The following is a 22862-nucleotide window of genomic DNA, read 5'->3' as shown; positions in this document are numbered from 1 at the left end:
TTCGTGGGTCTGGGGGTGACGCGGGGCGTGTCAGGTCTTGACGGGTGACTAACAGGGAACAGTTCATAGAGTAGCAGGAAATGCCTTGTTGGAAAGGACTCACAGGGATCTAAGTCCAACTCCTGGCCCTGCACAGGACACCCCCAGAGTCACACCATGTGCCTGAGAGTGTTGTCCAAAAGCTTCTTGAGCTCTGTCAGGCTGGTGCTGTGACCACTGCCCTGGAGAGCCTGTTCAGTGCCCGACCACCCTCTGGGTGAAGAACCTTTTTCTAATATCCAGTTCTGCAGACATCCTCGCAGATGTTTTTCACCAAACTTTTCAGTGCTGGGATTTGGGTGCTGAGCTCTTCAGGCCCGCAGCAGGCACGGTGCTCCCTCAGAAGCTCGGGGGAGCACTAGCGTGGGAGATCCGGGAGGAGGTGTCTGGAGGGTGACAGGTTGTGCTGTTGATAGGCAGTGCCTGACGTGTGTGGCCTGGGCGTGTGCTGATCAAACACGTCCCAGGGAGCGGGCTGGGAGGCGAATGGAGCCTTATTGGGGAGGAGAAGAGTGACTGGAGGGGGAGCGCATCTGGGAATTGAAATTGGTCAAAATTCCCACCATAAATTGGAAGCTTACTGTGGTGAAGTTGCATAGTACTTCAGTATGCTCTGACAGGAGCTCGCTTGGTGTCCTGTGTTTTACTTACACCGTGGTGAGATCTCAATAGCTGTAAATTTTGTTCTGGGTGGGTTTAAGCCCAAGTGCTGCTACGGGTACCTGCAGGGCAAAGTGCTGCTTCTCTGTGATGTCTCTCGTCTGGAGTTTATAACACAGTTACTATCAGATTGCTCTGTGTTTTAGTTTAGGTGGATGTTCTGCAGTTCACTTGCCCTTGCACACCCATATCTGTAGAGGTCTTAAAAGGGCATGACACAAGTGGTTTGCTTTACAAACAGTGAACTCTGCAAAGAGGCATTTTGGGGGAAGTGAAATGTAGAGGCATCTAGGGGAGTAAGTGGATAAAGACTTAAAGACTTGGAGGGCATGGTGTAAATCCTTAGGCAGGCTTTTGGGGAAAAATACTTGAGTTTGAAGGAAATATTAACTTAAGTTGGAGTTGGAGACATTTGAGCAAGTCACTTCAGTAATACATCCTAAAGCTGAGTGTTTTGTGCTGATAGGGAAGTCTCTAAATTGGTTTATACTGACACGGATTCCTTGGCTTACCAGTTTCAGAATGCTGTGGGAGTTCTTTTGATCTGCCGATGTAAGTTTGATGTAAGAAAGCTGATTCCTAATGTAATGTCTATGTATAAACAGACATTGATGTGCTTATTTGCAGGCATTCTGATATTCATACCCACAAATATCTAGGATAAACAAAGTTTGTCATAACTTACCATTGTCAAGATTTTTTTTTTTCCATTCCATTGGATGTATTTATGTATGTGTGTGTTGGAGCTGAATCTATGTGAAAAATTACCCGTTTAATAAACGTATTGCTGTAAGCAAAATAGTACCTTTTGAGTAAGATTATAATGCCACATTCCACGCTCTTCGAAGTGTTCTGCATTGTTTCTGATCTGACTGTTCAGGTTGTGTTACTTGTGGAATAATTGCTGTAGGCAAAAATAAAATAAGGGAGTAGCCACTCACAAGCACGTGTAACTCTCTCAAATATTTTTAGCAGGGACTCTACAAGTGAATGAGAACTTCTCCCTACAGAACTGAGGTGAAGAACTTCACCATGGGTCAACAGATTTCAAACCACACACAAACTGTAATTAACAAGTTGCCAGAAAAAGTAGCAAAGCATGCCTCTTTGGTTCAAGAAAGTGGTTTCCTAACCTATGAAGAGTTTCTGGGAAGAGTAGCTGAACTCAATGATATGTAAGCCTTACTTTGCTTCTTTCTTTTTTTTCATGTTTTACAGAGACCTTGTATGCAATATATTATTCTGTGCTGGCTAAGCCAGAACTCAACCCATGGTTTTGAAATGTTTCCTTCATTTCTCGATGTTTCTATAATGGTTGTAATTATGCTTCAAAACCAAAGCCTTTTCTCCTCCTTAAATTCATTTTTCTCCAATACTCTTCTTCTAGCAAGTGTTGCTCTCTCTTAGAAGTTCACAAGAGGTGATTAAGCATTATCTTTATGTTAGTGTCACCTGTGTCTCTTAGCTTCTCCCTTCCACATGAAGATGCAATGCTGCTTCCTCTCTGCCTGTCACTTTAGTCAGGAGGGAGCAATAGGAGCCTGGTAGGGACAGCAGAGCTACATGAGGAGGGTGGCACCTCAGACAGAACTGTTTGTGACCATCCCTGCCACCTCTGCAGACATGCAAGGCTGCTCCTCATTAAGGATGAGATGTATCTTACTGTCCCAAACCAGTGACCTAGATAATCCCAAACAAAAGGCTGCTTTTTTGTCACATTTTTCATAGCCTGCCTTTTGTTTGACCAGTATGATGACAGTAAAAGGAAATGAGCAAAAAAGCAGTGTTGTCATTTTTAGCCAGTATTTACATTATAAAATGAGAGTGATAAAATGAAGTGGAAACACACACACACTCAATAAGGGCTTTGTAATGTTTGCTGTAACTAAAATGTGAATTTATATTCAGTCTAGAAGTTATCTTGGAGAGGGTCATACTTTTGTGAATGACCTTCAAGAACACATAGCTGTCTTCTGGGAAGATGCATAAATAGATTTTGAAGAACATTACCTGATATTTTGCGTGAGAATCTGGGCATGTATCAGTGTAATTAATACTGTTATTCAAGTGGTTTCTTTTGTTCCAGTGTTTACTTAAGCCTGAATGTAATATAGCTTGTTCTGATTCTTATGGAATAGACCGTTGTGTCTGTGTTCCATTAAAAAAGCAAATCTCAGGTCACCTGACACATTCACCTGACACGTTTACCTGACTACCTCATTATTAATATATACTAACAAAAATACACGTCATCCGCATATGTTGGTACTCACAGGCTTTTTTTTCTACATACTTTTTGAGGAAGTAATCTTTTCAGATTGGACACAAGACTGTGTGATTGGTGTAATAAGCAGTGACAGCATATATGAATTTAAATGTTTATAAAGTACACCTGCTTGCTGATGCTGGATCAAAAGTCTTGCACAGCATTTTCTGATGTTTGCTGTGCAGTTTAAATGGAAGTGGATTGTGTATTCAGTGACGTGCTAAGAAGGTCATTACTCTCTACTTTGATGCCCCTGGGCAGTATTGCTAAAATCTCTTTTAAGGATAGAGAGCAGACAAATGAACCGTAAATAATCCCACTTGGCTGAGGCTGCTGGTCTTTGCAGGTCCAGCACATGCTGTTAAACTGATGTTGCTTTGTTTCAGTACTGCAAAATTGGCTTCTGGACAAGACAAACATCTGTTATTTGAAGTGCAACCTGGGTCTGATTCTTCTGCTTTCTGGAAGGTGATCGTTAGGATAATATGTACCAAAGTAAGTGTGAACATTTCAATTTGATGGGCAGTTTGTATGCAAAGATTTGAGGACTTGTAAAATCCAACACCTTCTACATGTATTTTGATACAGATGATGTATTCAAAGATGCTGTTGGAGATAAATTAAGTCTAAATTCTAAGTTTCTGCCAACAGCGCGTTAACCATTTTTATAACTAAGCTTACAGGAGTGATACCTTCCAGTGGAGCACTTTCAGCCCTTTAGTTACAAAATGCAGGTGATTTGTGAGGTCAAATAATCCAATGGTACAACAAACTGGGAACTGTAGAGTTTGATAGTAGTAGAAATTAATCAGCTCTTCCAGGCATTATTAACTGAGCTCGTGTGCCTTTACATAGTCTGATTCCTTAGAAAACCAATCTAAAAGTTCAATGTTGTAACTTATTTGGGAGACCATGACAAAAACGTATGAAATTCGCTCCATCTGTTGAGGAGATCTTCCCCTCTGTATCGTATCAGGTAAAGTCCTTTAATGATCCTGAATCCACTGAGCAGTCTTAACATGTGGTGAAACAAGCTAACCCTCAAACTTTGTTTGAAACCAACAGTTTGTAGTTTCCTGTTTACTCCTAGTTTTCATCAAGGCAGCCATCTCTGTAGGCGGTTTTAAGTTCAAATATCAAATAACTGATGATCCTGTGCTTGGTTGTAAGTTTAGCCCAGTTTTTTGGGCATTAGGTCCCTACTCAAACTTTAATCCATTTGAGTAGTGATGGCAATTGCCTTGCCCTAAAGTTGTGGTGCTGCCTGTGGTGTTCCTCATGCTGTAGCAGCTGTGTGCAGTCCTTACTCTTGCTGAGGCAGACTGCAGCTTGCTAGCGGGGTGATGGGCACTTAGGAGGGAGACTACTGCCTTCAGTCTCTTCTTTAAAACACTTCAGTGCTTTAAAAACATTTTGAGCAATGCCAGGTTGAAATCTGATAAGTAATTGTAAACAATTCTTATATCTTAAGATAAATAAAACAAGTGGCATCGTGGAAGCTTCCAGAATCTTGAACTTGTATCAGTTCACTCAACTTTATAAAGACATCACCAGTCAAGCAGCAGGAGTTCTTGCACAGAGTGATACTTCTGAAGAAGCTGCTGAGAGTTTGATGTCTCTGTCATCGTGTCAGGCCAGCTTGTGGATGGGAAGGTATTCTGATATACTTTACCTTCTGACCCCAATTGCAACATAAGCATTTAGGGAGTTGTGCTTAAAACCTGAACCACAAGTACCTGCTGATCAGAACTGCTCGTTCGTGGCAGCTGCAGGCTTTGTACCATCACAAACATGAACAGACACCTTCCCTTGCACCAAGGGAGCTGCAGTGCACTTGGGTGAAATTCTGAAATACGGTGCTACCATACCTTAGCTTCAGAACAACCCTTTTAGAGATCAGTTCTAATGTAAACATGGTATATGTTGAATCTCCTGAATAAGGAAACGGGAGGAAACGGAATCAGCTGCAGCTACAAATTCAGGGGGTTTGACAGTGTTTGTTTAAGCGGATTCTGTTATTGTTCCACTTAAACTTTCTCTTCCTCTTACATTTTGGCATGTGAAAGTTCCCATCTGTTGCCACTAGAAACTCATCAGTTATGGTAATAATTTAACTTGTAAGACTGGAAAAATGGGAACTGTCTCACTCATGTTGACATTCTGCTTTGTTAACCAGAGGAAAAACAAAAGTCTGAGGTCAACACCTGCAATAACTTCAGTTCAAACTGAATATAACAGCAAATCACCTTTTCCCTGTGTGGAAGTGTTGCTGCTACCAGTAATTCCTTACTTTTCACTTCCTGAATAAATTCAGGGTTCTAACTCAGTTTTAAGTGAGGTAGAGCTAGGTTTTACAAAAAAAGGTAGTAAATGGTAGAGTTCTCTGTGTTAACCAGCGAAGAGCTGGCAGCCAGGTATTTTAATAAAGCAGGCTGAGTGTCACACTTCAGCTCTTGAAATGAGAAAGGGGTCAGCTGTGTTGTCACTCCACAGAGCCCACAGGTTTTTCTAAGTCAGTGGATTGCAGAAGGTATTATTTTCATTAAATTCAATTAATTTCCTGGAAATTGGGAACATGTTCGAGAAAGAACAGGAAAATTGCTTTCCCAAGGTTATACCAGAACACATGTTTTTCTGGAAATGGTCTTTTGCTTCAAACAAACAAGCCAAACAAAGATACTTAGGCAAAACAACTTTGTATATTGCTAAAGTCAGTGAGGAAGATAAAAGGTTTCCTATGTGAGTTTCTTTTTCAGTTTTCAGTCTTGGAGACAAGGCAGGTGAGCACCCTTCATGTTTGTAAATTTCATCATTTGAGGCAGTATTAATCACAAATAAAAAGAGTATACTTTGCTAGTATGATGAGCTTGTGTCTTAGCCAAGTTTTACAAGTTGCTAAGGGAAATACAGGCTGAAGCACCTTCAAGTATTCTACACCAATGAAATCTTCTGTTTATTTTTCTATGATAATCACCCATTTGCCTAAATTGTTCTCACCTTTAGACATTTTTCAGCTCTGAAAAGTTAGCCCTCACTATCTAAAAATAGTGAGTGTTATCTGTTAGATTCTTCTGAACTTTTTCCACTATTCCTGAACTATTTCCACGATTTCTCTACAACATCCACTTCCTATTCAGAGCATTCAGAATATGCCTGAGTGATTTATGCTTTCTGATAATGAAGGGACAAGCATTTCCTTAGTCTGACACACTTTTATTTTACTGTTTCTTCAGGAACTTAGTCCTGTGACTAAAGCTTACTTAGCACTAACTATATAAATTGGCCTTGTATGATTGCTTGTATAGACACCAGCAAATCTCAAAAATTCAAGTGCTTTTAGAGGTTCTCAGAATTGCATGGGGGAGGAAAATGAAAGGGAACTGGTCTAAAGAACATGATGAGCTACACAAAAGATAGGCTTCTTGGAAACTGTTGTCCTCATTGTATGCAAATTACCATCTATAAAAAAAAAAATCTGTCATTTTAAAGTAACTTCTCCAAAAGCAAATTGAAAAGGAAACCCCAAGGACCGACTGAAAAATAAAACAAAGGCATGTTGACTGCTGTCCAGTAGCCTCCTAATCTGTACAGTTAAAAAATACTCTGTGTTTGACAAGCTCCCTTAGATGCCTAAGCTAAAATGGTCTGGTCAATAGTCATAAGGTGGACTGACTCTCCTGAAATGCCATTTTTTCTAGAATGCTATCTCTGTTCCTCAAGTCAGAACAGGGATCCTCAAATGAGGATTTTTGGAAACCCAAGTATTTCTGAACACTTCCTTGGTTGTTTTGGAAGTGAGCTGTGACTATAAAATTGAGAACTTTACATGTCTGGTTAGGCCAGTGGAAGCTGAGGGTTCTCTGCACCTTTTCACACTTGAGAAATCTTGATGGTGCAAGTATTTGAGATACTACTGCTAAGAACATTAGATACAGATATCTCTTATTCGGGAAAAAGATACAAAATGTCAGTGTCTGTCTTGGGTAGTGAGATAATTTTTAAACTTCCCCACCAACAGGAACACCTGGGAGTTTAACTGGAAAAGCTGTGGTAACAGCTTGAGAGTCCTCATTTGATGAGCAATTATGTGGAGCGTATTGCAAGCTAAAATCAGCCTTTTCAATCTAATGAGCAGTTCAGCTCCTGGCATTTTGATGCCACGTGAAATGAGTGAACATGCATTCTGGTGGTGATCCTCTTGCCATGCATGTTTTTGTCTAGGATATAAACCAGCACACAGAAATTTGGCAAAGTTCATTGTGAACTAGTTCAGCCTGACGTGCAGTGACGGGAAGGCAGGTTCTTCTCCTGCCTTTAATGTAAACAGTGTTTCTGTTCTTTTGCCCAGTCATGGGATATGAAGCAGTTACAACTCCTCTCACTTCCTTGTTGATATGAAAAGGGATTTACAGAACCCTTTGCAACACCAAAAGCACCTGACACAAAAAATAAATGCCTGTTCTGGCTTAGTTTAGTTCATGTACTGCTGACATAGGATGGGATGCCATAAGATTCATTCACGGATTAAAAGCACAGGTGTTTCTTTCTGGCCATCAGTAATTATTATGAAAAATGTACTAACTGGTGTAGTTACTGGGGCATAACTATCAAACATCTGGAAGAAAACAGTGTCTTCTTTTCTGCAGGGTTAAACAGCTGACAGATGAAGAGGAATGTTGCATCTGCATGGATGGGCGTGCTGATCTAATCCTGCCGTGTGCTCACAGTTTCTGCCAGAAATGCATTGATAAATGGTAATACAGACTAAAGGATATTCATTATTTTATAGTATGCAGAGGTTATCTGACAGTTTGGTTTGACAGATTCCATGATTGTCATATAATTTAATGTCTGAAGATATTTCCAAGCTAATGTACATATGATACATAACAAGCCTGAGTAAAATCAGACTGCAGCAAAAGGAAAGCAGGAAGTTTTGTAAAAAAAGAGATGTAAAAGAGTTCTTCAGCATTTGTTTTGTAATTTCTTACATCTTTTTATTCTTCTAAAATTAATTAAATTTTAGTCTTGCTCAAAAACTCGAGAAGATGGTATATGCAGACGCTGGCATGTTATGCTTCACAAAATCTCATTTAAGGCTTGTTAAGACTATGCAAATATGAAGGCAAGTTGGACTGTCACTTACTTGGGAAATAACTAGCAGAGGGAATTTTTTCCATATGTTGTGCTTTCACTTCAAATAAATAGCATACAATTTACTGATTTAAATATATCAGACTCTTCCAGAAAGATATTTCTTCTCAATGGCAGCACCTTCAAATTTATGTGTAACATGTACCTTGCAATGTTCAGCTTCACAGCAAACTGAACACCTTTTCAGCTTCTGCATCTCTAATACACCAGTTGTTGGAAAAGTGGGAGAGAAAAATTGCTTTGTGGAGGAGCATAGTTCTTGTCTGACCATACAGGCCTACAAGGATTAGGGAAGTGTCCTGGCAGTCTGGCATTAGGGGACACAGACCTGCTCTGTTAAAGGCTTTATTTTGGCTAGTTAATGCAAATGGTTTTACACATAATTTGTGTGCAAGAATTTGTTTTGTGGCTTTTTGAAAGACTTACAGAGGAAGTTGCTCTTGTAACAAACACTGGGCTTCCACAAGGAAAAACCATAGTAAAAAAATCACTGGATCTTAGAATATTATGAGTAATTTGTGTCTTCTGGGAAAATCTCTTGACATCTGTTGGCAAGACAGGCCTTAGTTTAGTGACTGTGGTGGAGAGTGGATTATATGCTGCTTTGGCTGATGAATCAGCTGAACTCCTCACTAAGTTCCAGTTACACCATGCTTTTTTTTTTGTCTGTAATTTTTAAGGTTCATCTCCTCTTAATTTAGGCATAACAGAGGCTCCCAGCTCAAACATAATTGTTTGGGATCCCCAAGATGGTGGAGAGGGATGGGACTCTGAGGGACCAGTTCTAAACTTCAGTGGGCTGTATGACTCAGGAAAAGGGCTCCTTCTTCTCTTTATCTAGGAAGCCTATGGAGACTGGTTTCTAAGGACCTCAGCTGAATTCCTGAAGATTGGAAGAATTAATTTAGACAGTGAATTTCCATTTAAACTTTCTGGCCAGGTAGCCAGATGCATACTGTCTGAACTGAGCAAATGATTAGGAGGAACAGGATTCCAGATTTTCACTCAAAGAATGGAGCTCCATTCAGAAGTCTTCCTCACAAAGAAAGATGTTTTTAAACAAACAAAATAGATAGGTGGTCTGATCCAGTTGTGATCATTCTTGAAGTTCTCAGTGAGTTGGGTTTTGCTTGGGTTTTGTTTGTTTGGGGGCTCTTTTGGCATTTTCTGGCCAGCAAGAGACCATCAGTGAAAACGACTGATTTCTGTGCCTTCCTAACAGGAGTGACCGCCACAGAAACTGTCCTGTGTGCCGCCGGCAGGTGACCGGGGCAGGAGATTCCTGGGTGGTGTCAGAGGCCCCCACAGAAGATGACATTGCCACTTACATCCTTAACATGGTGGATGAGGCGGGGCAGCCCCACAGACCCTGACCCTGCCCACGAGGCTGATCATGGCAGAACCACTTGAAGCTTTGGTTTTCCCGACCGTCTGGTTTTACCTCTCCTTGCTGTTCTTCCACAGTCTGTCCTTTCCTTCTCCTCTTGGCTGCCGTGAGTCTGCGCTGCTCTTCTAAAGCACAGGGTATCTGAGCAAGTCTCTGTGTGTGCAGTCTTCGTTATTAAACTGTTCTTTCAGCAAACTCTTGGATCATTAACAAAGTTTACTTCAACAACAGCGTTTGATATTAACAGTTCAACTACTCGATGAAGCAATTTATAACAGCACAACTACAACTGCAAACTGCTGTTTGAGCATCACAGTGTACTGCAACAGAGATGAACCATGGCAGATGGCTTGACCTCACAGTTCCTACCCTTAAAAGCAGTCCCTTATTCACAACTAATGTGAATAAAGATGATGAGTTAGCACTAGTGGTTATTCATTTGAAATTTTGCTGTTGAAACTTGAAGATGTCCCACTGCCTGTTCTTCAGTAGGAAGTTATTGCTGCTCTTAGTGTTTACAGATACTTAATCTGATCTGTTATGACTTTTAGTATTAATTATTTTAAATCTGTTTTGGAGAGTGTAGGCAGGTCTGTAAATGTACTTGTGCACTTCCCCTTATTCTTCTAACAAGACTTATCTCTTAGAATATTTTTTAAAATATGATATTTAGCATAGTCTTATTAGCTGGGAAACATTAAACAGTTTCGTACACAATCCTAAAAGCAGTAAATCAGCTTCTGGGTAGTTTTTGATAAAGAACAGCTAAAATTATTTCTAAACATGGGGTGTATCTGAAGAGAATGCCTTTATTTGAATTAGCACTTAAGGTGTAGTTTTGTCTGATGCTGTGGTTTTATCTGTTCCTCTTGAGTTTTGGAAGTGATGAGATCAGAGTTAAAAGGTATATGAAGAGTTACAAGTGATAATCTAAGTAAGGGTGCTCTACTTTATATCTACAAGTGCAATATGCTTTTATGTAGCAGAGAGAAACTTCTTCAACAATAATGTTGCTTGCAGCAAGATATGCATGTGACAGCTTGGGATAAGAGGTATCACAGCTGGAGTGCAACAATATTTTGTGGCTAGCAGAATAAAATCTTTAAAGAGCTGAGTTTAGACAGTCTAAAATTGTTAGTATTCAGGAAACCCATCTTAAGCCTCTCGTGCACAAATAGTGTTATGGAAATGAATGGCTACTGTAGAGAATTAATTTTTATATATATATTAACAAACACTACTTTTTCTCAGTAACATCAAGTTAAAATATTCAAGTGTAGCATTTGAGGGAATATCAGCATAAATCTTGCTTACTGTAAGGCTGCATTTTTCCTTACCATACCTGTTAAAATTCCATGATGCCATGAGGCTTAAGTCCTTTTGTCACAGACAGGTTCTGAACTAAAAGGCATGTGCACATGTAGATATGCATATTTAGGTTATTTTTCTTAATTGGCTACCAAATAATTTAATTAGATTTTGAAAATTTCTGTATCATACATCAATTTGTTAAAGAATGTGCACAGCATATGGCACCCATTTGAGCTTGGCTTGTGACACCGTTGTCAAATTTATCATGGGTTTTAAGAGAGAGAAGCAACGTACTCTTCATGTGTCTGTCATTTGAGAGCCAGTATGGCTTAGTGTGTAAATCTGTATTTAACTAGGGAAAAATCCTTTTAGGAGTGTATATAGCTTAGAAGTCTTTTTTTTGTTTTTTTTTCCCCCCCCCCCCTTTCTTAAGCCATTGATAGCAATGAGATATTCTTCAGTAAATGTATGGAGTGTTTGGTTGCATAAAGGAGGTTATTGTTTGGGCTGAAAATTGTTGCTGGCCCAGGATTTTCCACTAAAACGTGCAAATATTCCTAATCATGCACCGGTTCAGTTTCTTTTTGCTTTTTGAGCTTGCATTAGTCCATGTTCAGAACTTTCAAATAACCTTTGAATTTTTTAAACTTTTTATATCACTGGAACAGAAAGAACATCTAAATGAAAGCTTCAAACTAACTTTATTTTTCAAGTACTTCAGGAATTATACTTCTGAACTGAAATTTTATAAGTTGACTTTCTGCTGAGAACTTACATGAACTTCTTAAAATGTAATTTTATAATGATGCAAACAGATTGTTAATTGCAGCATAATGACAATTACAATATAAACTAATGCAAAAATTATTTAAATAGTGAAAAAGTAAACTTTGTATTCTGTACAGCTTTTTTAAATTAAGTTGCTGTAATTCACACTGCTGTGATGTAGATACTGTAATGTGTGCCTTGTAAAATATATGTACTGTATGTTATATGGAGAAATAGATACATTAACACTGAAAACCTAGTAATTTGGTACTGGTTGGTATTAATCTGAAGTGCAATGTTTAGCAAACAATTTTGGAAAAGGAATTCATTGGCATGGACATGTCAATGAGTTGCAGAAGCTAGACCTTGAAAATGTGAATTACTGCAAACAGCTGTTGGCGGGGGGCATTAGAACAAATTAACTTTCTTGTGTTAAGTGAACATTTCTTACAGGTTTAATGTGAAATTGTAATTTAAACATTAGAGATCATATTAATAGCTAAGAACATTCCACTATATTAAACTTTGTGTATGAATTGTGCAATAAAGTTACTTTGGAAGAAATGTCAGAGTTCTTTTAAGTTGAAGGAATTTCTTGGCTTTAGTACTACAGAAGTCTGAAAACTGAGTTTTGATCCAAATACAATTGCACTGTAGAGGTGGTGTGGTTAAAAGTGTGGCACTGTGAGTCAGAGCTCTCTTAAAGTGTGGTGTCAACAAGGTACCTTAATGCAGCTCTGCAAAAAAAAAAAAACCCTGGCTCTGATTTGACCTCTTCTAGGTACACAAATAAATTGGAACCTTCTGCAGTGATAGGAAAAATTAAACAACTCTAATTCTTAAAAGGTCAGTACTGAGGAGCAGGTTTGTTCAGGGAAAGGATTTTTATATTCAGAGAAGTGTGATACACTTTTTCCCCTGAGTTACTTCATCACAGTTGTGATGGTATTTTAAAGTTTAAGAATGCTAAGGTTTGGAATATTTTTTCTTAATTTTTCCTATTTTTAAATAAGAATTTAAATATGTCATTAATGTAACTGTTTCCTCTGTCTAGTTACTTGGCTTATCTGTTTGGATCTTTGGAAGCCAAGGGAGAAATGGGAGAGGAATTCATTAACAGATCAGGAAACTAGAATGGATAAAATGACCAGTTGACAGGCACAGCAGGAGGTAGGTGTACCAGAGCAATTAGCAAACCTTTGTATTTACTAGGTTTCAAGTTTGAGCCCCATATCAATGTAGTGGGCATGGTTCTTTTTTTCATGGGAAATGGTGTATTTAACTTCCTTTTCTTTCCTTTAAAGAAAATTCTGTAACTAATTAGAAAGGTTTTCTAATCCATACTCTTTCCAGTTCTGGAAACCAGGACAACCACTGAGATCTCTGTGTATGGGTTTGAACTGAGCTGTTCAATCCCTGTAGAGGGGATGTGCCAAATCCATTATTTTTGGAAGGAACATCTTGGCTGTGGTTCTTTGTGATTTGCATCCAGCTGAATCCTGGAAGAACAGCCCTCTGAGGAAGCCCTAAGGATGTTTGATATAAGTAGGAGCTGTAGGTTAACCTGGCTGGCCTTAATCCTTACACTGCATATACATAATGCTTTAATTTTGTATTCACACACACTCTGTAGTGGAAGTAATGTGACAGTAATTAAGTATTTTCTTCGGTTTTCTGTTGTTAAATCATCCTTGAAGTTAACTTGCCAAAGATTTTATCCTCACCTGAGTGGGTGAACAGAACTCTGCTTTATGAGTGTCTTGAACATGAGTCATTTCAAAACTGAATTTTTGTTAACTGTCCTTTCTTCAGATGTTTGATTCCAAGGCCTAGAATTTATCATACAGCAATACTCTTTAAGGACTGAGACCTTTCCTGCTGGGATGTGTCACTGGAATTAGGTGGGATGGGGCTGTGTGCTTTTCCAGTGACCGCAGTGTGCGATCACCAGGTAACGTTCTGCTGTGAGCCAGCAATGTTACATCTATGAGGGATGGGACAACACAGCTGCCAAGATGTTCATTAGCAGATCTTTACTTACCTCACTAACCCGTCAAAACTCAAATAGTAAACACTGGGCATGGGGTTTGTAGGTTTATATTAAAAGGAATTACCAGTTTTGTGAACTTGGATAGAACTTTGCACAGTGTGTGTCTCCTGGAATGAAGAATATGACCCACTACATGATTAAATAAGCACTCTTCTTTGGTTCAAAGTGCTATTTAAAAATGCAAGGTGTTTCCACAAAGTAAGCTTAAAAGTAGTGGGAAACCTGCACTTTGGAAATTTGCATGTGTAAGAAGGTAGGAGTTTGGTACAAGAGTCTGTGCTTCCATGCTGATGTGGTTCTGACCCATTTTAATAGATCTTCAAAAATGACTTTTTATGTGAGACAGTCCCTGTTAGTCATGGTCAATGATGAGTGAATTAGTGGTGTTGGTGTCTTGCTATTATATGGACTGTTCTCTGTGCTGTTTAACAGTGGTGTTTACTGCTTTCAGGGGTGTGGGGGAGAAAGGCACATTCCTCAGTTACAGATGAACCTGTACTCTTGTGCTTCACCAGTACTGCTCCTGTACAGAAATAAAGAGTTTGTGTACTGAAAGAGATGATGATTTAATCTTCATCTAAAAATCTTGACTCCCTTTCTTACTGAATTATTTTGTGTTAAGCTTTTCCTCAAAAGTCATGGTGACTGTAGCAGGATGTCTGTGTTGATACTATTTATTTAAATCTGTCACTTGTTGGCTTCTTGGTTGGGTTTTGTCAGATAAAGCTGCTGTGCATGCTCATGGAATCACAGTACAACTTAAACTGCTCTGCCCTGAGTGTCAGGACTGCTTTCCTGCTCCCAGGCTGGGTGTCTTGACTCTCAGCTCAATATCCAGATGAGGCTCCACGATCAGGAGGAGCTGCTGCATGCTCTGCCCTGGTGCCCAACTTGGAAGAGCAGGGAAGCAGGGTGGGCACCAAGCGATGGCGGGGACAGCAGTGCAATTTCACTTTCAGAACTTTAGGCCAGGTCGGAATGGTTTGTTTTCATTGACACTCATCTGGCTTAAACCAACTAAGCCTTTAGCCCTTCTCCTAAATAGTGCTTACTGTCTTCTCTATCTCCACTGGGGTTTTTTTTCAGTTTTTGTGCTTTATTTAGGTTTAGTCAGTTTAATTGCACGGGGTTTTAGTTCTACTTAAATGTGGAGACTTGGAGGAGGTACAATTTTTTTGAGAGGTACACACAAAACTGGTAACCATATTCTTTTACAGTTCATTTATTAATGTAATGTTTAATGCTTCCACAAGAGGCAAAAGATAAACATCATGTAACCCAGGCACAGAAAGAAAAAGCAGTTTCTACAGACACCTTTTCAGACTTGGATTTTAACTAGGCAAAGAGAACAGAAAGGTTTAGCCACACATAAAGAACAATGATAGGAGACAGTAAGGTGGCTCTGGGCTGTGAAAAAAAATGTATTCTCCACTAGCAGAGCAAATGCCTTAAGTTTGCTAAAGTAACAGAACAGAAATTGTTCAGGTAGATGGGTTGTAAACATCAAATAGCCATAATTAATCATTTCACATTGAAAGTATAAAATGCTTTTTAACCAACAGATTTAAGGAAGGCTTGAATAACATTTGAACCTGTCTCCTAATGAAGCCAAGAGAAAGTAGAATATTCTTCCATGCTGCAGCAGTGCTTACCCAATAGCCACCTGCAGTGATGTTCTTCCAAGCCCTGAGTCAAACCAGCTGTGTTCTAACCAGGTTTGACCTCAGCGCAGCTGGGGGGATCAGCCACTGCCCTGTCCTGCACTGGTGTCCCTGTGTACAGCAGTGACTCATGCTGGATCTACTTCTTCATTCCAGCCACAGCCTGAGCCCACAAGGCTGCTCTGAACAGCCTCACATGAGCACAAAAGTGCAACTTAAAAAGAAGAAAACAAGGCAAAGCTTAAGAACTGAGCTTGGGATTCAGTAACATTTGTCTAATTAAAGGATGACCAGGAGAAATGTAGTAGTGGAAGCTTGAAAGGATGTCTGTTAGTATTTCCCCAAATATAATACTATAAGCCCAATTTCCCCTTAAAAGCAGCACACAAGAAAGCACAGAAAGCAGAACTTGTAGTCATGACCACTTATGTGTTACTGTGGCTATTGTTAGAATCCCAATTACTGTCCATTCACTGAATATTCAAATCCAGTTTTCTTTTTTTTTCAATAACAGCTACAGATCTATTAGAACCTGAGGTAAGGAAAGCTGAAAAGGTACTAAACATACACAAATTCGGTATAATTTTAAGGAAACTAAATAAGAAATGTAAGTGACAACAAAAGCAGCACTAATAGCGACCTTCAGGTGAAACAACCCAAGTAAAGCAAGGTTTATCAGATGGAAATACTTACAATTGAAATTCTTCATACCAAGCACGTTGCTTACTTAGCCCGGATGCAGATGTTTATCACAAACAGTGTACTGTTGGTAACAGTTTATTAGGAAGTTGTACCGATGGAAACAAGACACTTGCATTTGAGGCAGCTAAACAGCTTAAACCACTTTTTCAGACTCCTAAGCAAATGACACCAATTCTGAGACTGCATTCTATGAGCTGCTAAAGTTCCTAACAGTGAGGCTGACAGGGGCTGCTGACACAGAACAATTTTATTCTCGTTCAGCTGGGCAGCATACCGTGGTCTCACATGATTTTTAGGGGTACAAGGAATACAAAATCTGGCACATAGCAGATATTTGGCTGGGGCACTAAAGAGCTAAAGTCAAATTCTCACCACCTGCCTGCAGCCCTGGTTTTGGATGAAAAACCTCTGCAATCACTGCAGCGCCCTCTGCATGACACTGGCTAACTGTGATGGTGAGTGGATGGCCAGAACTCTCCCTCTTGTGCCTTAATTCCCTTGGAGCAGCCTTAATTCCAGGCTGCTTCCTACATCTTTAGGTTTAGCTCTCTCTCTTGGGGGGTTCTTACAAGGCTGCACAGCTGTAGGAGGTGATAAGGAATTCCTTCTTCCCCTACTTTAGTGCCATTTCCTTGCAATCTCCATTCAGGACAGCAGGAACATTAAAAAAAGTGCCCTTGTAGGTATCTCTTTAAACTGCCACAGCCTGAGGAGAGAGTCTTCAATGCCTCTATACATTTATGCCATTAATGGGTTGTTTGGTACTGGTGGTGTCACCACTGCCACTTTTGGCTGCATTTGCAAGGGAAAGTGAGACCCGAAGAGCTCTTGAAAGTAAGGCTGTAGGTGCCCAAGCTCCAGGAGAAGGGCCTGGCCTAGGAAATACAAGTGGCACAAGACATCTGATGGAGCACAACATGCAGGGTTCAAGGTCAGGTGAGACTTGATGGGCCAGTATCAGTTATTTTCTTTTTATGCATTAATGCTGAATGCCTGTTTGAAGAAGCCCAGGATCCCTATGCAGGATATTAAGAGAGCCAGGGATCTAACCCTGGGTTCAGACCCTGCCTTAGGGACTGTAGGCCTTTGAATTGAGTAGTGCAGTGCTGGACTCACAGGCATCCACACCCTCTGCTGCCCCTGGCCTCGAGTCTTTTTTGGTGTGAAACTCTGTGCAGCTTCTACAATACAAAGATGCCATTATGTTATTACCTTTAATCCTCTCTGAAGGAGTAGTACCGTGTCATAAGGATGATGAAATACAAAGAAGATTGAAAGTGATAAATACTCCAGTAGCTGTATTGTACTAACCACTTCCTCCTAAATAAATAGTTTAACATAACATACCATGATTTGAAATGACAGATTTCAAGTGGGCTGGCTTCTGTATAAATAGACAGCTTGACTTCCCATTCAGCTGTAGTAGACTAAAATACAGACTAAAACAAATGTGTAAAAATATGTCAGAAGTAGGACCAGAATCAGGTCTGGCATTTCTACCACTGATTCATAAGAACACTTCCCTTTTTCAAGTAAAAAATTTCTCTTTATACGCAACCAGAATTATCTGCATAAATTTCTAAGTAACTTGAATGGGCATATCCACATATTCCCATTACAAAGCAATAAAAAAAGTGTTCTCAGCTTTCAAGGCAAAATATTCATGATATAATTAGACTCATTACAATGTTTTATAGCGATTTTGACACCATGTTTTCCACTTGCTAGATTAAAAAGCATTCGTTTGTTGTTCTTCACTGACACACTACAGAACAACAGGAATTAATTAGTTATTGAACAAGATTACCCGATGTTGGTTTTTCTTGTTTTCCAATATAACTGCTGAAACATTGAGTTAAAAACGGTGTCAGAACACCTTCCAGAATAAAAGGGCAGCCTCAAAATTCTGCACCCCATAGAAACTGCTAATGAATAAAGGGTTAAACTTAAAAGTGTTAAAAGCCATGACTGGTACTGAGACTTGCAGGACCAAACCAGGTGGGCGTGTGCTGTCAGCATCTGCAGGATCCTCAGGTGCATAGCACAGATGCATTACAGATATTCTCTCTGGTTTCCCAGGCTACACTGCAGGGCACAGTTAAGACAGTACGAAACAAATAGTACATGATTCTGAGTTTGCATTTAGTATTTACAGCAATCTTAAAAAGCCTAATGTTCGTAGAAACCAAAATGTTTGCAACGAGAATAATGAAGTAACAGGTGATGGCAAATGCTGTTTACCTTCCACAGACACTCCCTTTGTACTGTTCAGCTATGTCTTGGTAGCATCAAAGACAGATGATTTGATGTCAATTTGCATTTTATCCTGCTCAGGAGGGACATGTTCTGGTTTCTCTGAGTTTGTAACTACTTGGACAGAGTAGAAATATCTTCTGTTCTCATGGCATCAGCCAGGAAGCTGAGTTCATTGCACAGAGTCTCGTACCTGAAGGCCATCCGGATCTGGGCAACATTTGTCTTTCGAATGTCATTTCCCTCAGGCCCTTCCTTGCAATAATTCACCCCTAGGAATTTCTGTTTTTCCTGTGAATGGGATTAAACATGAAAAGGAAGAAGTCAGTTCAACTATTTTGATTTATTGCAGAAATAAGTGTTTGTTAGTTGAATGAGTCCAGTACAAGTGAAAAGAGCAGTTTCAACCAGCTGGGCATTGAACTCTTCCTCAGAGTCTTAACCAGTTTAGGAGATTTTAAGGTCAAAGTTTATCCATACAATCACTCAAAACTGCACTCAGTCTGGCTTGCTAAAACCCTCTGTGTTAGTGTTCAGCCTTCCTTGCTGTATCTTGCATGTGAGAGGGCAAAAAGAGGCTTAGGTCTCTTTTGTGAGTTAAATGTTGCACAAGAGGAAAATGAGTAGTTGTCCCTAGGAAATATTGGAAGAAACAACAGAATATACTCATGAAGCCCCTTCACATACCAGTTCCTTCAAAGAATTGTTCAAAAGTGACATAGAAGAGAGGATGATCTAAAGTAAGTCCTAGTTCTGGCTATATAGAATTTTAAGGCCAAAAGGGAATTTAATCTGACTGCCTATCTAAACAAGAATATTTTCTGTAGTACTCCCTTTTAAGCAAAAACATGCCTTGCTTATGCCAGGCTGTTTATTTTTACTTAATGCTAAGACACGATGTAGAAAATCACTGGCAGAGGGATATCACCAAAATAATTAAGTTTGTAACTGGAAGGAGAGCTGAGTATAAACAGGCATCTGGTGTCTCTACGTATTTTGAGAATTCCAAAACAAAGCTAATGGGGAAAAGTAATGTTAATACTTTACTTGTAATGTCAGACTGCATAGCAGATAGTTTTGACTATTTCTGGAAAAGAGGACAGGGATGTGCACAAATACGTCACTAAGCATCTGCTATTCAGTGTTCAGACTATTGACTTCTGGGTTCCTACTTGCCCTAATATTCACAAAAGAGGTTTTCCAGACATACTTACCTTATCTGACAATCCGCTCTGTAGAACGCTGTTTCTTGCTATTTCACACAAGTCACAGGTACTTAGTTTCCACACCTGAGCTGCAATAGCATATTCTTCCATGAGAGCTTCCTGCAGCACCAAAATACATTTAATATTAAATTATATGTAAATAAGATATAAATGGGGATATGTACTCATTACTAATTAAGGATTTTATACATGCTCTTTAGACAGCTGTGAAAAATTAGAAGTTTAAAACTTTAAAAATCACAATCACTATGAAAAGAATTGTTTATTTCAAATTTCCCAAGGACTACTGGTTAATAATTAATAAGGCACTGGGTATCCAGTTAGCTTAGTCTAAGAAATTGCAGCCTGCAGTCCAGATCCTTGGAGGCATTTCCTAGGCAATTGCAAAGGAGCCCCCAGGGTACACAAACACCCTGGAGCACCCAGTTGTAAAGCTTGAGTGAATGTGCACATGGACAGGTAGCAGGGCAATTTCTTGCTCTGGCCCTCCTGCATCAGGCAGGCAGGTGTGGCCCCAGTGGGCTGTCCCAGAGGAGGATCCTCCACACTCCATGTGACTGCATCCATGCTCCAGCCAGCAGCAGCTCCGTGTCCCGGCCAGCAGCCAGCCCGGGGCAAGGCCAGCAGAGCTCGGCTTGTCCTGGGACACGCAGCTGAGCAATGGATGGGCCCCTCTGGGCACAGCATGGCTCAAATCGGTGCCAGCCACAAACGAGGGCATCACAGCCAGTGACCAGGCACTCCTGTCCTGCCAGGCCACCCAAGGGCAGGAATCTGTTTCAGCTCACTGGGCAAGCAGCTCATAGGTCATCTTGAGATTCCACATCGTGTTTTTATAATGTACTTCCCCAGACTTATTAGAGTAAGGAAACTGGACTTTCCTGGCACTCTAGAGGATTGTTTATGAAGGCTCAAACCTCCCTTCAGCCTCATCCTTCATTTTATACTTCAACAGCCAACACTGGAGAGGCAAGAGTACAAAAGAAACATAATTAGGAAATCAGACATTTCCTTCCGAAGCCTAACAGTGAGTAGTAGACAGAGAATGAGGAGGGAGAATGAATGACGTGACTGAAAGACATGACACTATGTCCTAAGCAATGAAATAAAACAGCTTTCAGGTCAGTCCGGACCCGTGTGGTGCTGTTGCCAAATTCAAAGCCAGGGCTTTTTGCGATTCCTACCTTTGTATAATGAAACTGCATAGGATCATCTGTGGAGAGGGAGATGTGCAGTCCCTTATGGAGAAATTCCCGTAGTGGATTTTTTGAGTACTCCAGGAATAGGCTGTTGTTACTAAGTGGGGACATAGCAATGGGTATTTGTGCAAGATAATAAAGATACTGGAGGACAGGGCTCTGCAAAACAAAACACAGTCAGCATTTAATGGTACTGTGGGATAATGAAAAAGAGCAGGATTTCCCTTGGATAAAATGGAAACAGCACTACAGAGGGAAGACTAAGACCAAAAAACTTAGGTTGACATTAAACCATGACTTCTCTACAAAATATTTAAAAGTCTGAATTTTAAATCTTACTGATTTTTATAAAAATAATTTACATTCTTAAATATAGGTGTCATCTTTATAAAAATAAGGTGACTAATACTACTGTAGATTAGTAAGTATATATGACCATTATGGGCACTGCATTTGATACCAGCTGCATACCTTCACAGAAAACAGATGGGAAAGAACTGCTAAACAATTTTTTATTTCCAAAGCTGCAGTCCAATAGGTAAATTTTAGCAGCAAAAGGAGTTTTAATTTATGAGAAGTCATGTGTTGCTGTTGTACATAACAGAAATTATCTGTGATCGCCTCATCTTTATTACTATTTTGCCTCAGCCAACCTGTGAACCTAACAAGTACCTTTATTACTGTTACTATTATTAGTACCTGTTATGCCATCTTATCACACCAGGCCACGCAGGAGACAGTGAAGAGGAGAATTCTTTGGTCACACTCTGCTTTACTGCTACTCTGTCTGGGTCTAATTTTGGGAATTACTACTTGTGAGCATAGTATCAGACATGATTTTAGGCAGATTTTTTCTTTGTTCTTGGTTATATTGAAAAATACAGAGAATTTTCCAGCATTAAGCAGAAAAATCTCACTTATAAGGGAACTCCTGAAAGACTACAGGGAACTAAGTACAAGTCTGCCACCCACTGACCAATTATTTTAATTATGAAACAGTGCCCTGCAGATGGGGTTGAGTGATGGTTCTTATTAACTGATGTGACAGGAATTGTAACATTTGTTCTGTCATAACAATTGAGTTCTGTCTAAAATATTGTTGTGTCAAACAGCTATGTTGCATTTCTTGATCAAAATAATCAAACCCTTAAAGAACTTCTGAATGAACCCTGAAGTACAGAAATGCCAATCTGAGAAAATTACCTTTATCCCCATAGAGAAAAAATGAGAGCTTTCCTTAAGTTCTTCTGGGACTAAACCAGGGAGTAGTAACAAGTAGCTCTGCTTGGAGTACCAAAAACAGGTGCTGCCAGGTCTTTGACATATCTGAACATATCTGACCTTCCCTGTGAAGACAAAGCTGTCTTTTTGTAGCTTAAGAATAGGAAGTTCAGTTGAGCTTATTTATTTCATTGAATCATTAAATAATTTGGTTTGGAAAGGGCCTTAAAGATCATCTGGTTCCAACCCCCAGCCATGGGCAGGGACATCTTTCACTAGACCAGGTGGCTCAAAGCCGCATCCAACCTGGCCTTGAACACTTCCAGTGATGGGACATCCACAGCTTCTGGGCAACCTGTGCCAGTGCCTCACCACTCTCACAGTAAAGAACTTCTTCCCAATATCTAATCTAAACCTACCCTCTATCAACTCTCCCTTGTTCTGTCACTACCTGCCCTTGCAAAAAGCCCCTCTCCAGCTCTCTTGTAACCCCTGTTTAGGTACTGGAAGGTGCTAGAAGGTCTCCCTGGAGCCTTCACTTTTCCAGGCTGCACAACCCCTATGCTCTCAGCCGTTCCTCAGAGGAGAGGTGCTTCACCAGAGGTGCTCATGGCCTCCTCTGGAGTCCCTCCAACACCCCAACGTGTTCTGGTGTTGGGGTGGTCTGGCTGGAGTTTTTGACCAAACTGAAGAGTTACTTGTGACTTGCTAAGAAAATGAATTAATGGGGCGGCCCAAAATTAATTTTGGGCTGCTCAGATAAAAGTCAGTTTGATGCCTGCAGTTCGAACCAGTGACAGGTGTCTGAGCACACAATGATTAGTTCAGGAGCAACCAAGCAATACCTTCTTCAGGAGCAATCCATGAGAGATGTTGTCTGCTGTCAGAAAGGCAGAAACAAGGTGTGTGATAGACCCAGCTTCTCCACAGTGAGGTCGAAACAGGAAAGTGCACATGCCTCTTTC

General features: G+C 40.1%; 2 protein-coding genes across 7 annotated transcripts in view; one reads left to right on the top strand and one right to left on the bottom strand.

The window, feature by feature from the left end:
• The first annotated feature begins 205 nt into the window (after window positions 1-205).
• On the top strand, window positions 206-14194 carry RNF141 (ring finger protein 141). Of its 5 annotated transcripts, XM_017727382.1 has the most exons (7): window positions 206-1251; window positions 1672-1874; window positions 3352-3460; window positions 4437-4618; window positions 7612-7719; window positions 12640-12755; window positions 12939-14194. In XM_017727382.1, exons 2-6 carry the CDS (start codon window positions 1690-1692, stop codon window positions 12716-12718), a joined length of 663 nt encoding a protein of 220 aa, XP_017582871.1. In that variant the 5' UTR covers window positions 206-1251; window positions 1672-1689; the 3' UTR covers window positions 12719-12755; window positions 12939-14194. The 5 variants fall into 5 exon arrangements, with proteins under 5 accessions (XP_017582871.1, XP_017582870.1, XP_017582867.1 ...); XM_017727381.1 differs by having other exon boundaries at window positions 12640-14194; XM_017727378.1 differs by lacking the exons at window positions 12640-12755; window positions 12939-14194 and adding an exon at window positions 9342-12154 and having other exon boundaries at window positions 209-1251.
• A 647-nt stretch (window positions 14195-14841) lies between these two features.
• The window catches only part of AMPD3 (adenosine monophosphate deaminase 3), a 31947-nt gene continuing 23926 nt past the window's right edge, over window positions 14842-22862 (bottom strand). Inside the window, exons 11-14 of one of the 2 annotated variants that reach the window (XM_017727376.1) lie at window positions 22743-22862; window positions 20662-20835; window positions 19466-19576; window positions 14842-18542 (exon numbers count right to left, since the gene is read on the bottom strand). In XM_017727376.1, coding sequence (XP_017582865.1) covers window positions 18366-18542; window positions 19466-19576; window positions 20662-20835; window positions 22743-22862 — 582 coding nt within the window. In that variant the 3' untranslated portion in view covers window positions 14842-18365. Of the gene's footprint in view, window positions 18543-19465; window positions 19577-20354; window positions 20439-20661; window positions 20836-22742 lie in introns of those variants that run through there. The other variant, XM_017727377.1, reaches the window with a different exon arrangement.

This window comes from Corvus brachyrhynchos, unplaced genomic scaffold (genome assembly GCF_000691975.1).
Source record: "Corvus brachyrhynchos isolate BGI_N302 unplaced genomic scaffold, ASM69197v1 scaffold542, whole genome shotgun sequence".
NCBI lineage: Eukaryota > Metazoa > Chordata > Aves > Passeriformes > Corvidae > Corvus > Corvus brachyrhynchos.
The sequence above is the reverse complement of the archived record's forward strand: the minus strand, read 5'-3'. Positions and strand labels throughout refer to the sequence as shown.

Excerpts from the sequence above, each read along its gene's own strand:
- RNF141 (XM_017727378.1), top strand. The coding sequence starts at position 1,690 with ATGAGAACTTCTCCCTACAGAACTGAGGTGAAGAACTTCACCATGGGT. Across the intron at positions 1,875-3,351 it reads GTAGCTGAACTCAATGATAT|TACTGCAAAATTGGCTTCTG; the intron begins GTAAGCCTTACT and ends GCTTTGTTTCAG. Across the intron at positions 3,461-4,436 it reads TTAGGATAATATGTACCAAA|ATAAATAAAACAAGTGGCAT; the intron begins GTAAGTGTGAAC and ends TTATATCTTAAG.